The 14,420-nt window shown below is 44.8% G+C and overlaps 1 protein-coding gene across 2 annotated transcripts in view; it reads right to left on the reverse strand.

The window, feature by feature from the left end:
* Positions 1 to 481: 481 nt before the first annotated feature.
* The window catches only part of ITK (IL2-inducible T-cell kinase), a 65,934-nt gene continuing 51,995 nt past the window's right edge, over positions 482 to 14,420 (reverse strand). For both annotated transcript variants that reach the window (XM_004689835.1, XM_012730056.1), the window contains exons 9-17: positions 13,137 to 13,219; positions 11,671 to 11,804; positions 10,761 to 10,835; positions 8,374 to 8,545; positions 7,769 to 7,985; positions 6,882 to 6,946; positions 6,674 to 6,792; positions 3,257 to 3,414; positions 482 to 553 (exon numbers count right to left, since the gene is read on the reverse strand). In XM_004689835.1, the coding sequence (XP_004689892.1) occupies positions 482 to 553; positions 3,257 to 3,414; positions 6,674 to 6,792; positions 6,882 to 6,946; positions 7,769 to 7,985; positions 8,374 to 8,545; positions 10,761 to 10,835; positions 11,671 to 11,804; positions 13,137 to 13,219 (1,095 nt within the window). The remainder of the gene's footprint in view (positions 554 to 3,256; positions 3,415 to 6,673; positions 6,793 to 6,881; positions 6,947 to 7,768; positions 7,986 to 8,373; positions 8,546 to 10,760; positions 10,836 to 11,670; positions 11,805 to 13,136; positions 13,220 to 14,420) is intronic.

The following is a 14,420-nucleotide window of genomic DNA, read 5'->3' on the forward strand; positions in this document are numbered from 1 at the left end:
CCATCCACCCTCTGGCAGGAAGCTGTGGCTCAGGGCATCACAGTCAGAGATGCAGCCCCTCTCTCTGACTTTAAGAAATTCACAGGTTCTGCTCTCCAGAGTCATATTCCTTGTCTTTGCCCCCTAGCCTGGGATTCTGTGTTGTGGGTCAAATAAAAGTCCCTTGACCACAAACTTCAGATTCATATTTCAAATAATAATACTATTAAGAAGGATACTGCAGGGTCCTGCCCTGCCCTTCTCTTAAGAAGAAATGCAAGAAAGGACACTGTCAGATGGAAGCTGAGCACATGACATGAGGCTCTGCAGGCCCCCAGGAGGCCCTTAGGTGGCTGCCCCCCACCTCTGCAGTACTCCAGGAACAGACACACAGGCCACCTGCATTTGGGGTGACCTCGGTCCGGGGCAGTTTTTAATGCTCTAGAGAAGGAGGGCTTCCTGCCCTGTCAGGATCTGCATCCTTGCTGGCAATGAGCGTCTGCTAAAGTCCCGATTCTGCCATTTCGGCCAGCTGGGTCAAGAGCCTGGAGAAAGGTGGCCGGTGTTCTGGTTTCTAGAGAGACAAAAACAGAATTCTGTGAGTTCTCTGTCCTTGCACACTCTTGAGAATTCCAAAGCAAGCCAGAATTCAGCAGCAACACCTCCTGCTGTTTAAGTAAGCGTCCATGTATATTGTACTTGAGGCCATTCAGTCCTAGCTGTTATCAGCAGGTATTCTGGACCCACGTGACCTGCTTCTGAAATCTCAGCTTTTGTACTCATTAGCTGTGTGACCCTGAGCAAGTGAAAGAATTTCAGCTTTATCATTAGTAAAAGGGGGATAGAAATAGTATCAATTTCACGAGATTGTTGTGAAAAATAGTCATGAATAAAAATGCATCTTACGGCCCTCCCTGGTGGCGCAGCGGGTTAAAGCACAGCACTGAGAATCTGAAGCAACTTCCGCATGAGTTCGATTCCCGCCTGCCGCCTGCCCCGGAGGAGACCACATGGCGAGCCAGACCTCTCCTGACCCGCCCGCTGCTCCCCTCAGCAGTGTACTTCGTCAATCTGCCTGTTCTGCTCCCCACTCTGTCTCTGGTGAAGCCTCTCACCGTCCCTGAGCCTCTGGCCTGTACCCCAGTTCTGTATGAATAAATAAATAAATCTTTAAAAAAAAAATGCATCTTACAATAAGTGATAATGAAAGAAGATCAAAGATGCAAATGAGCAGAAGAAGAGTTGCTCAACATCAGATATAATAAGGGAATTGCAAATTAAAACAAGGAGATGCCACCATTCACCTATTACATTGGCTAAAATCCATAATACCAGAAACACCAAATGAGAGCAAGGAAGAGCAAATTCCTCTTGCTCCTTGCTCATTATTGCTGGTGGGGATGTTCACTGGTGTCATTGCTTTGGGACTCAGTTAGACAGTTTCTTACAAAATAATCTAGTTTCACCATAGGATCCACCAACCCCATTCCTAGTTATTTACCCAATTAAACTGAACAATTATGTCCATACAAAAACTTGCATACAACGTTTATAGCATTTAATTTACAATTACCCCAAACCAGTGATATGTGATTCAGTGCTAAAAAGAAATTAGCTATCTATGAAAACATGAGGACAAAGAAGAACATTACATGCATATTATTAAGTGAAAGGACCCAATCAGAAAAGGCAAAATCTGTATGATTCCAACTCTATTACATGCTGCCAAACTGAACAATAGAAAGGTCAACAGTTGCTAGAGAACTGAGAAGAAGGAGGAAGTGATACAGAGGTGGAGCACAGGAGACCTAGGGTGCTGAAACTATTCTGTACGATGCTGTAATGGCAGATGCATGATATTATGGATGTATCAAAACTCAGAGCTGTCCAATACAAAGAAACAAACCTTAATATAAAATATGGGTGTCAGTTAACACCAAGGAATTAATAGTGGCTAATTACAATTGTAATGTAGGTGCCACAGTAGTGCAAATTGTTATTAATAGGGAAAGAAGGTATATGGGAACTCTATATTAGTTGCTGGAATGTTCTGTCAATCTAAAACTTCTAAGAAATTCTATTAATTTAAAAAATCAATAAGCGTTTAAAAAGAAAACTATGCTAAATAAAAGTCAGCTATTATTGTAACATAATATTTCACTCTTTTAAAGTGGGCTTACTTTGTGCCCTTGTTTATGTCTTGCTTTGTTTGGTTCTTTGATCACAGAAGCTCTATGAACTTACTGATCAAGCATCACTGAATTTTCTTAGCAGCAGATAAGAGAAGTTCAGAGAATTGTCCAAGATTAATGACAATCAAGCTGGGACAAAACCCAAGTATCCTACACATTTTTAATTCAGTCTTGTTATCCTTAATGATCTGAATTGTGTTAACTCTTTATTTCAGCCACTTTCAACTGTGGGGTTGAAATGTAGTTTTGTAATGTACCAAAGGACGTTTAAGACCCACACTGATGTGACTCAAGCTACAACCTGCAACCAATGTGTGGGCTCATTGAGACATCTGCAGGATCAGGCTGCTCATTCTGAATTGCCAAGTGAATAAAGTATCTTTAAGTCATTTCAATATTTTCACATCCCAAGTCCATCAACTTACAGAACTAATTTCATGAAGGTGTAATGGTTTCATGGTGTTATACCCATATAAATGGATGGAGCTGAAAGGGATCATACTTAGTGAAATCAGCCAGAAAGTAAAAGAAAAATACCAGAGGGTTTCACACATAGCAAGAGCATAAGAGACTAGGGAGTGGGGGAGGGGTGGAGAAAGAAGCAAATGTAATAAAGTAAAATTGAAAACAATGAACAACTTTAAACCAGAGACATGTTATGGGGCGGAGAGGGGAATGAGATCAAAACTGGGGTGGGAAGAGCGCATGGGATTATGGTGATGGCACACAGGTAAAGTGGTGGGAAGTCCATGGGGATTACCACTGAGATGAAAAAATGCACAAAATTAAGAATGATGTAAAAAAAAAAAGAGGAAAAAAAAAGGACATTGACATCAGCCTGACCCCCTTTTCTCTGATCGTAACCTGGTGGCTATGACATGATGTAGCAGATCAAATAATATTTAAGGTCACTGACTGCTCTTCTCCAGATGGGGAACTTCTCTACAAGAGTCGATGCTCAACTCAAAGTCACTTTCTTACTAATGTGTCTTAGACATCCCTGCAACCTCTTTCTCTAAGAGGACCCCTTTCTCTCAAGGAGACAGAACATGAATTTGCAGATGGAAACCAGTTCCTCTACTGACCTCTTTCCAGCACTGATTCATGACCTGGTAAATATGTGGGGAGGCCAGCCGGGGCTTGTATAACCGAAATCCAGTAGTGATGTCTTCCACCACCTCTGAGTTGCTTCGGTTTTCATATGGAATTTTGCCTTCACTGAAGACTTCCCACATCAGCACACCTACAAGAATGACAAGGGCTGTAAAGTTGAGCACACACTTCACAAACAGCAAATAGTCACCATCTAGAAATCACAGACTGTGAGATTAGGATTGTCATCCCCACCTTCAGGAAGCAGCACTTCTAGATACCTGAGGTTTATTGGACCTGTCTTATTGTAAAGAATGGAGATTTCTTAGCCTTCCTAGTGGTTGAGAACTTTCAAATTCAGCTCTTTGCTACATCTACTGGCAAGGCTACTATTAAAAGTAGTAGGGGACAGAAACATAAATGTCTACAGATGATCTCAATGGATGGGTGTGTAATAGGGACCAGTGAGGACTATGGAAAACTGGAGGTCAAAGTTCTGCCTTAAGGGGACAGCTCCTATTTACTTCAGGATTACCACATTTTCTGATTTTAAAAAGGAACCCATACATTGAGAGTTCTAAAATGCAAACTTGATTTTATCATCAAGTAAAACACAACTGTGGGTTGCCCCTGTTTGGCTTCTGATGTTACCCCTTCTCCTCTTCTGCCTTCAGTGTATCCAGCCACTTTATAAATATTCATAGTATGTTTGTATGGGAAGAGAGCACCTAACTCAGTGATTTTTCAAAGCTTATTCCCAAAAATTTAGGGCAGAGATTTCCAAAGTATGATTCCCAAAACATTTGAATGAAAGTCACCTCAGAAGTTTATTAGAATGGCAGATGCCTAGGGTTTCAACCTAGATCGCTAGATCAGAATTTCTCAGGGAGACTTAGGTGTGCTTAGGAGTTTAGAAAAATTGGTCTTAGCAACCATAAGATGCCAGTATATATAGTGAAAATGTCTTTGGCAAATAGTGGCCCATTGGTCACAGATGGTTTAAAAACAATTGTTTCTCATGAAAATCTTGTCTGTTGATGGGGAACTGAGTAAGGCCCAGGGAGATTACTGGACTTGCTTAAAATAGCACAGCTAATTAGGGAGAAAATCTTATGCAGCATTAAGCCCTTCTTGGCTCCAGACTTTTGTTTCTCAGACTTGTCATGCTAGTGTTCTCAGCCTCTCTTCAAGGAAGCTTTCTACCAGGCTTCCATTAGTTAATCTCACCTTTGTTTAAATGAAATATCCTAGGTCGGGAAAGACGTTAGCTCAACCTTCTAATTAGAAGAATCTACAAACAGCCACTCAGGGGATCACCCCACTTGGGTGCTGAGGTGAATATGACAAAATGACCATGGTTGGAAAAGTGTCTTTATGGGACCTCCAATTTGGTGCACTGTGCCCAGCTGGTTCACCCACAGACAGAGGTCACACATCACCACCTCCTTGTTTTATACTCTGGGGAAAGAAAAATCTTCCTGGATTGCTCTAAGGCCATTTTTAATTCTTCCAACTTCATGTTGTAATTTAAAACTGATGGGCAAAATCATAGCTATTCCTGTGGACTAGGGAAACTGCTTTCAGAAACAGTGTACAACTCCTAAGGAGCAAACTTCTTGGTGGTTGGACATGTGTCTTCCACAATGCTTTAAAATAAGTTCTTCTTCCAAGAAATTGGATTAGTCAGCTTTGCCCTTGTTTTCTGCTCTCAGTCAAGGTCTTTGACAAACGTTGCTGCCATCAGTCATGGCAAAACTAAACCCTAATCTGGTCCAGAAAATTTCTTGCCATCCAAACCCAAAAGGCTGTCTGGTATACTTGGGGCACACATTAGCATGCACCAAATGTAGCTGAGAATGATGTGACAAATCCAGCAATATTTTGTGCCATTTGTCAGTCTTCCATTCATGTCCATGTGTACTTAGTAAAAATTCTAATTCCTCGTCATGACTTGCTGATGTCATTACCAACTGTTCTTCCTCTAAGACAGAGCCTCCTTTTCATTGAATACAGCAGGCTTTGCACAGGCTGGTTCCTCTGTCAGGAGCCCTGCTCCCTGGTCTTCATATAGGGGCAGTTCCCTCTCACACCCAGGTCTCTGCTCAAGAGTCTTATCCTCAGAGATAAGACTTTCCAAATAACCTTTTCTCCCTTCCCGTGCCATTAATGTGTTTCATTCAAAGCACTTCTCACCTCTGACTTCTTTACATGATTATCTGTTTTTCCTAAAATGTATTTATATTTATAGTTTGTCATTTGAAAAAAAAAACCACTTATCTTCTTTAAGTAATAATGAGGTTTCTTTAGTTTTCAAGCTACATTTGAACAGAGAGACAGATGAGAAAAAAATCTAACGTGAAACAAAATTAGGACATCTACTGCAGTGTTTGTTTTTTTATGGCACTATACTTAATTACTGTCTAGATACAGAGAAACAAATTGGGTCTTTATTGTAATTATATTAAAATCTTTGTGTTTCAAACCTTTAGAGAATAGATTGATTCCAATATTTTTAAAGTACATAGATATACCTTTTTTCCTGGAGTTAAATGTTCTGATTTTTCCTTTGCCCAGATTAATTTTTCATATGTGTCTGGACAGACATTCTGAGTTGTTTTCTCTCTTGGCTCCCCATCACACACAATTTTTTTTTTGTAATACTTGTATTGAGGTAAAAATGATTTAAATAATGATTTATATTATTTTCTCCCCTTAAATTCAGCTGTAAGAATACAAGATTCTGGCCCTCCCTGGTGGCACAACGGGTTAAAGCACAGCACTAAGAAGCTTAAGCCACTTCCGCATGAGTTCGGTCCCTGCCTGTCCTGGAGGTGACCACATGGGCGTGGCAGACCTCTCCTGACCCGCCCGCTGCTCCCCTCAGCAGTGTACTTCGTCAGTCTCCCTGTCCTGCTCCCCACTCTGTCTCTGGTGAATCCTCTCACCCTCCGCATCTCTGGCCTGTACCCCAGTTCTATATGAATAAATAAATCTTAAAAAAAAAAAAAAGAATACAAGATTCCATTCTATCTTATGCAATACTACATGAAACCGAGCTTGGCCCTGAAATGCAGTGGCTGCTCAATAAATTACAGCCGAGTGGATAGGTAGGGTGCTTAGTGAGGGTCAGGTATGGGAATATTATGTTGGACAAAATATGGTTCTCAAGAAACTCCCCTGAATCCTCCAGTTTTTGATCTGCCACCAGAGTTCTAAGTGATTAGTCTCCTTTGTAACCACCCTCCTAAGACTTCCAAGAAAAATGCTGTAACAGGGGCCTTCCACACCTCCCGGGGCTGTTATCACCTCAGTGTCTTGATTTGTGGGCAGGGGGAGTGGCCTGGGTTTGACAAGTAAGACAGGGACCCTTGTCCCGCATCACAGAGATGTGGTGTCAGAAAGCCACTCACCGAAGGACCACACATCTGACTTGCTGCTGTAGCGACTGAACGAGAAGACTTCCGGGGAGGCCCACTTCACGGGGAATTTGGTACCCGTGGAACTGGTGTACTGGTCATCCAGCACAAACCTGGGAAGGGTGGAGAGAGATGATCAGAAAGTCCTGGGGACCTGAGTCCCACTTCTGAGACACAGAGGGCGCAATGTTTCCCTTCATACCTTGTCATCCCGAAGTCGGACACCTTGATGACTTGATTCTCTCCTACTAAACAATTTCGGGCAGCCTGGAGAGGGGAAGGGAAACAGCAGAGAAAGGGAAGTGTGGGTAGATAATCAGGGATTAGGGCATCTCCCGGCTCCCCGCCCTTTGCCTTCCGTGTGCTGTCATCAGGGCAGAGAGACTGCTAGTGTTCCCTACGTGTCACTAGAGCCAAAAAGGCAAACACTTCATCAGAATAAGAAACTCTTCATTGCTGAGATCCTAATCAGAAGAAAAATCCATGGTAATAATAATGTTGGGGTGATCTGAAGAAACAGTTGCTCACTAGATTAAAATAACAATGTTTCAAGCTTGCTAATCCTCTTAGAATCACACCTCCATCAGGAGAGTTGTGCCCCCTTATGCGTATCACAGGATCTTGCACGGGAAGGGTTTTGAGCAACAGCAGATACCAGGGAGTCTCAAATTCTCATGGGCTTCCAACTCACACGGGGGGACAGGTAGATATGAATATGCCTGAATATCTCCTTCCCCCGGAGACCTTGAGGGTGGATTGAAGATTTCCCCAATGTGATTCTGAAACATCCTAGAGTTATACTTGAGAAAACCTGCATGTGTCCATTTCCCTCACTTTAAAGGAGGAAACAGGCACAGGGAGCTTAAGGAGAGACCATTAGCTCAGAGAGTGACACTAAGAGGTGGAGGTGGCTGTGGGGCTCAGAACTGAGTTCTTGAAGGTTCTTTCCCACTGGCCCTTCTGGAGTGGGTGAAGGAGGGAACCCTTCAGAAGGGAAGGGAGATGTCGGTGGCTGTTAATGACAAAGCAGCCCAGTCCCGAGAGCCTTGCACATCAAGGGGACAGGCCCTGTCTCCCGCACCCACTCACCAGGTCTCTGTGGATGACACAGGCCTCCTCCAGGTAGGCCATGCCCTCACATACATCCAGGCACATGCCCAGGAGCGTCTCGGCTGTGAAGAGCCCCCTCTGGTTGCGCAGGTAATCTGACAGACAGCCGTGCTCCATGAACTCAAACACCAGGCAGATGGGAGCCTGCTCTAGGCACACCCCATACAGCTGTACCAGTTTGGGGTGAGAGAGTTTCCTGGAGATCAAAAGGCAAGAAATGGTAAAGACTCAGTGCCCACAAAATGCATTCCCTCCCCCAAACACAAACAGGTCTCTTGAGTTGAGACCCAAAGGATGGCAGGAAATCCACTCACTGGTATATCCAAGAATAAAGAGAGACCATACAGCCAAAGTCATGGGCCAGTGGAGAGAAGGGCAGGAAATGGGATTGGGGAGCAGGCAGGTCCACACCACGTGGGTCTTACAAACCCTGGCAAGGAGTTTGAATTTCTCTCCATGTCACAGAAAGCCTTGACTGGACTTAAGCTGGGAGCTGGCACCATGTGGCATTGGAATGGAATTTAAAAAACAAGGTCCCGAACATCCTGCCGGGCATCTTTGCAGCCTATGTTTTGGCCACTTACATCATGACTTCAGCCTCCTCGACGAAGTCGTCTTCTGACATAGCCCCTTCCTGAATGGTTTTGATGGCCACCTTGTCTCTGTTCAGCCAGTAACCCAGGTGCACCAAGCCGAACTGCCCACTGCCAATCTCCTGCACAAAAGTGAGCTCTGAGGGGTGGATCTCCCACTTCCCTGGAAGACAGAGAGGGTTTGCCACGTTGGAAGTGAGCAGCAGACAGGAGGAACATGAAACTATGTGTTCCCTATGAAGAGTTTTAGCTGACTCTACTATATCCCAAATGTGATGCATAGTAGAAGCCTTAGTCTTAGAATAATCACAGATAAAATACAAAATTATCCTTTGCCTTCAATGAACAAGATACAGAATGCATTTAAAATAATGAAAAATGTATGTGGAGAGATGACACAGAAGAGGAGAAAACACGGCATCCTTTACTGTATTCAAGAAAGTGAATGGGAGGATTCTCAAAGTTTTAACCCTTTTCTAGATCTAATTGCATATTTTTTATTGTATTTTTTGCAGAAAGACAAAGTTGGTCATTCGCTCATACACTCACTCATATACCAAGAGTGCCTGCTGTGCACACAGCACTTTGAGAGAAGTTCCAGATTAGGATGAGGTGATTCCAGGAGCACTGGCCCAGGAGTACAGCTTGCTTAGGGAAAGAGATGATTCTTGATTTTCTCATGCACGTGTGAGTGTAGTCATTTCTAAAGCCACACCTGGATACTAGGGTTATGAGAAAATCTCCCTTTCATAACAAGATTTAACAGGTGCTATCTCTTCCAGACATTTGGGCTATATTTCTATTTCCTTGAAGCAGAGACTTGACAGAAAACAGTACTGAGTACTACTGTGTGCCAGAGAAGGTGCAGGTTGGGGTTGGAGAGCCCAAGGCAACATTTCTGAAAGTATCACCTCTAAGCACCTGTGTCAGGATTACCTTGGACTGTTTACAACCGCTTCCTGGAGCCCATGAGTGGGAGCTCATTGGGGTGTCCAAGAGTCAACATTTGTGACAAGCATCCCAGATGACCTGGACACATGCTGAACTTTGCAAATCACACATCTACAAAATGAAATTTTCACCCACCTTCTCTCGATTAGTTTGGGCAAATGGATGCCAGCTGGAATGCCCGCAGGTTCCAGGAGACACAGTGACCGAAATACACACACACACACACACACACACACACACACATATGTATTTCCTTAGTCACCCAGATGACCAAAATGTGGGCTCCTACACATTTGGTCTTTTACAGTTCCCTTTGGAACTTCCTAAGTGTAGAACATGGTAAAGTTGTCTCTTGCTATGTGAAAGAAGGGAATTTGGTAAAACTGTTTGCTGGGAAACTAGTAGGGATGTGGGGGAGACCAGAAGTCCCATGCCCTGGTTTCCTGGAAGGGAAGAGGGGCTGGAGATTGAGTTCAATAGCCAATGGGGTAATCAGTCATGCTCAGTAGTGAGGGCTTCATACATGCCCAGAGGCAAGGGTTGTTTCAGAGAACTTTGGGTTGGTGGACGTTGAAGGTTTAGAGGAAACCGAGCACCTGGAGAGAGCATGAAGCTCTGGGCCTTTGCTCTCCACCTCATCCTATACATCTCTTCAGCCTTGCTGTAGATTTGTATCCTGTAGTATTCTTTAGCATCAATGGGTGAATAGACAGGTTTTGCTAGTTCTGTGAGATGCTCTAGCAAATTAGCTGAGCCTGAGGCGGAAGTCCTGGGAACCTCTGATTTATAGCCAGTTGGCGAGATACAGGCTTACTGGGGGCCTGCAGCCAGCATCCAAGCGGAAGGCAGTCTTAACCTTGGGACCCGACACTGTCTCCAGGCCGGTGATATCAGACCTGAGTCCATTTGTCAGACACCGTGCTGTATTCTGAGAATTGGTGTGGGGAAACTGGGTCCAGGAATCCAACAGCATATTGGAGGCCCATCCTACCCTGTTTCATACCATACAAAAATGTTTAACACTGTGTCTGGCTACTTGTTCATAATCTAGGCCTTGGCCCAACTCCAACACTCAATACGAAAGAGGCATTGTAGAAGAGAGTGGAACACAAAGTTCAGGTATTGCTTTTTATATTTTTCTAATAGCATTTAGAATGTTCTGGACAGAGTAGGTGCTCAATAAACACTTCACTAATGAACTGATACCTAAAATCAACGATGCTCATCTGCGCACCTTTCTTACTCTCACACACACTGCAAATGTTGACTGTTCACACCAACTCCAGATACACAGTAGCCTGTTTTAAAAATCACCTGAAGTCTGGGTGAGGATTTAGATTACTGGAAAGTCCATCCAGAATTTGCCCCAACCTTTAGGGAGGTGAATGAGAATCTGGGCAAATGTGGCTTCCCACCCGCCTGCTCACCATATCGCAGTCCTGCTGTGACTGGGGCCTTCTGCCTCCAGGAGCAAACTGGATGCCGGAGCCGAGTGACCAGGCCTGGGGCGGTTGGAAAGAGAAAGATGGGAGTCAGATTAACTTGGTAAAACCCACGTAAAATCACCAGGAGAAAATACAACCCGATGCCAAAGCTACATTCATTCTGGAAACCAAAGCCCATAGCCCAGTCTCTGGTATTACACCCTCCCTTAGAAGAACCCAAATGCAGGCAAGTGAGTGGGTGGTGAAATGCCACCATTCCAGCTGTTGGGGGAAAAGTTGTCCTGAACCAATTCTATAAATACAGATTCCACCCCCGCTCCAAACACCGAAACTACAACTCCCAGCAACACCAGAGGGAGGACTGCTAGGACCTGGGGGCGGAGTTTAACGGCCATCTTGGGATTTTGGAGTTAAAGGAGACATGTTGGGCTTAGACTCTCTCCTTGAGCCCCTGGCTGGTGGCTGGTCGCTTGGCTCTTCACTGAGGCTCCAAGTCCGCAAAACTGGTAGGACATCCTAGTTAACTTGTCTTTCTCTTTCCCTGGGTTGTTCCTTTTCTTTTCCCGTTGTAAACAAACCATTATTGACCTTTTTGTGTGTGTGTCTGCTGTCCAGTTGAATCTTAAGCTCATGGGTGAGGACCCACAGACAGGCAACCCACTTCACTTCGGGTTGCCCTGTAACACAGCAACGGAATCAGATCATGGAAAGCAGGCCAGAGAACCGAGTATTTGGGACCCTGGTCTACTTGTGCTTATACTTATTATTGACGGTCAGTTTCCCTGACAAGAAAACACCCCACTGGGCATGTTGTCCCTTTACTGCAAGCTGTGCCGGGAGTTGCTGGGGGCGGAAGGGACCGCCCTCTCTAGTTTCGTCACCAGGAGCTCACCTCCTCCATTGTGTTGGTGATAGTTGATGAGGAGAGGAATGGAGTCGAACACGTACTTCTCAGCCACATAGTACCGCTTGGGGTTGTCGTTGGTTTCTTTAATGTGATAGTGCTTGATACAGGGGCTGTTCTCACTTAAAAGGAAACATAAGTGCAGCGATTACTAAGGAACACACAGGCCTGTTGGTTTCAGATTCCACTGGCTTTGCTTTAACCCCCTCACAAGGATGGCAGATACATTTCAGCATGTGCGTGTCAGTCTTGACAGGTTGGTCCTGAGTGCCGGGTTCAGAAGGACTCAGAGGCTGCCCTTGGTCCCCATTAGAATCACAGGACTGGTGATGCTTCTTCCACAGCCACAAAATGGGAGCATTCTTTTCTATGTTACATGTTTGCCTTCTCGCTCTAGGGAATTAACTCAGAGTCAGCATACTTAATTCACTCTGTGAAGCAATGCTTAGAAGCCCTTCCTACAAGGTGTGTCCTTGGGCTGCGCTCTAACTCTGAAGGGAAGCTCCTTGTGCCTCCCAATTGTTTGGATCAACAATATTTTGATACAACATTGCTTTTCTTAGGGGAGTTTGGAATTTGTTCTGCAGTAGGCCAAGGGTGCCCTAACAGCCCTGGGCACGGGTCCCCAGGTGCTTCCCCAGAGACACCATTTCACCCTGTGCTTGCAGTTCTGGCTGGAGGAACACAGCACACCCTGCTTCCTCCACTGGGTGAGGTTTTGGAGACAATTTTTTGCCCAAAATGCCTTTCCCTCTGGTTGATTAAGTTTTGTATCCTTTCACTGTAATAGACCTTAGGCCTGGACTCCAGGCTGGGTCCTGGGAGTCTTCTCAGTGAGTCACTACAACTGGGGTGCTCTCGGCAACATCCCCCTGCAGACCTGACTTCTCATTCTTTCTCTGCATGCCTCATGGAACTGCAGGGCAGTCCCACTATCCTCTGCCATGGCAGAGACAGGCCCCCTATGATGTACTTTCTAGGAACGTCTCACCCCTAACTAGGCCACCTCTCTGTCACCTGTGTCACCCCAGCTTTTCCTTCTGATCTCGCCCCTGCCCCCCGTCTCATAGAGGCATTCCCTGGCCCACTTTAATTATTATTGTCTATTTTCTCTTAGTTCTTATTGGAGTCTGGCCATTGTTAAATGACTTAGTTCTTACCAATCTTCTAATTAGAAGAGAATTTAAGGCCAGGATGGGCTTTGCCAGGAACTATCTTTTTCATTATTCTAGGCATTAAGTCATAAACCTGTCAAGCCCAGGGCTGGGATGTTTATTTCCAATGTGCACCATATTCGGGAATGCGGAGTCGGGGGAGAGTGTGTCACCCAGTCCCAGCTCTGGCCCTTCCCACCAATCACAGTTCTTCCCTTCATCTCCCAGCCTTGATGTCCTCAGGGACCATTTCCAGGGGCCCTCCTACCCCTTGGCCAGCCCAGCTCCCCAGAGCCATACCCCACAATGGCCTTGGTAAACACAGACACTGTGTATGTTCCTGGAGTCCTGGAATCTCGCACCATAAAGGCTCCTTCTTTGCCCTGGAGTGATTAGAAAAAACAGAAGGTCAGTGACCACAGGGAACCAGCCCCAATTTCTTGCTTTGAAAGGTGGGGCTATTGTAGGCCTATTTTCATCAATAATGCTACCCTTTTAATTTCCTCATTCAACAGATTATCCTTCTATTTATTTGTTTTTTACTGAGTTAACATTGATATATAACTGCTCGGCTTTTTAAAAGATAGCATCTTGTCATTTGAGACAATGTGGATGGAAAGACATGATTTAGTAGGATGCCAGACCACACCCACCACCAAAGCACCCACAGTCCTTTGCTAGAGTCCACTGGACCCTTCCTCTCTATGTTCCTCCCTCCCACCCTTCCCCTCTGCTAGCTTCATTTCTGTAGTCAGATTTATAGGGTTTGCTTTGATTTTGTTTGTTCCTTTGTTTCATTTATCTATATTCCACATATGGGTGAAATCATCTGGTATTTGTTTTTCTCCTGCTGGTGTATTTCATTTAGTATCATCCCCTGCAGGTCCATCCATATTGGCTCAGATGACAAGATTTCATCTTTTTTTTTCAGCTGAGTAGTATTCCAGTGTGACTATAGACCACGTCTTCTTCAGCCACTGCTCTGTCCTTGAACTTGGCTGCAGTGAACATAAGAGTGCACATCGATCCTTCTGAATTACTATTTTGGTATGCTTCAGGTAGATACCTAGGAGTGAAATTGCTAGATCTATTTTTAGTATTTTAAGAAACCAACATACTGTTTTCCATAGAGACAGGGCAGCCTGCATCCTACCCACAGCATACAAGTGTTCCTTTTTCTCTACATCTTCACTTGTATCTGGCTTTCTTGATATGGGTCATATTCTTGGGTATCTAACTGTGATTTTGATCTGCACTTCCCTGACCATAGTGGTGATGAGCATTTTTTTTTCCATGTGCTCACTGGCAACCCTCAATAAAATAAGCCTGGGGCTGACAAACCATGAATGGAGACAGACCCAGGCTCTGCCCTCCTGGGGCTCACCAGAGACCTGCCTCAGAGTGGAGACCATCTGACCCTCACCCCAATGGTTGCCAACTCTGACTTAGCCTCAGTTTCCTGTTGAGTATACCAGGTGCTCCAAGCTGAAGTGATTTTCTCACCACTCAGTGGCAGACCTGGGATTTGAACATGGAATGTGGCAGAAAAGCAACGTCTCTGCTAGTTCTGCCACTTCATGATGC

This window comes from Condylura cristata, unplaced genomic scaffold (assembly GCF_000260355.1).
Source record: "Condylura cristata isolate star-nosed mole 26May11 unplaced genomic scaffold, ConCri1.0 scaffold00026, whole genome shotgun sequence".
NCBI classification, from domain to species: Eukaryota; Metazoa; Chordata; class Mammalia; order Eulipotyphla; family Talpidae; genus Condylura; species Condylura cristata.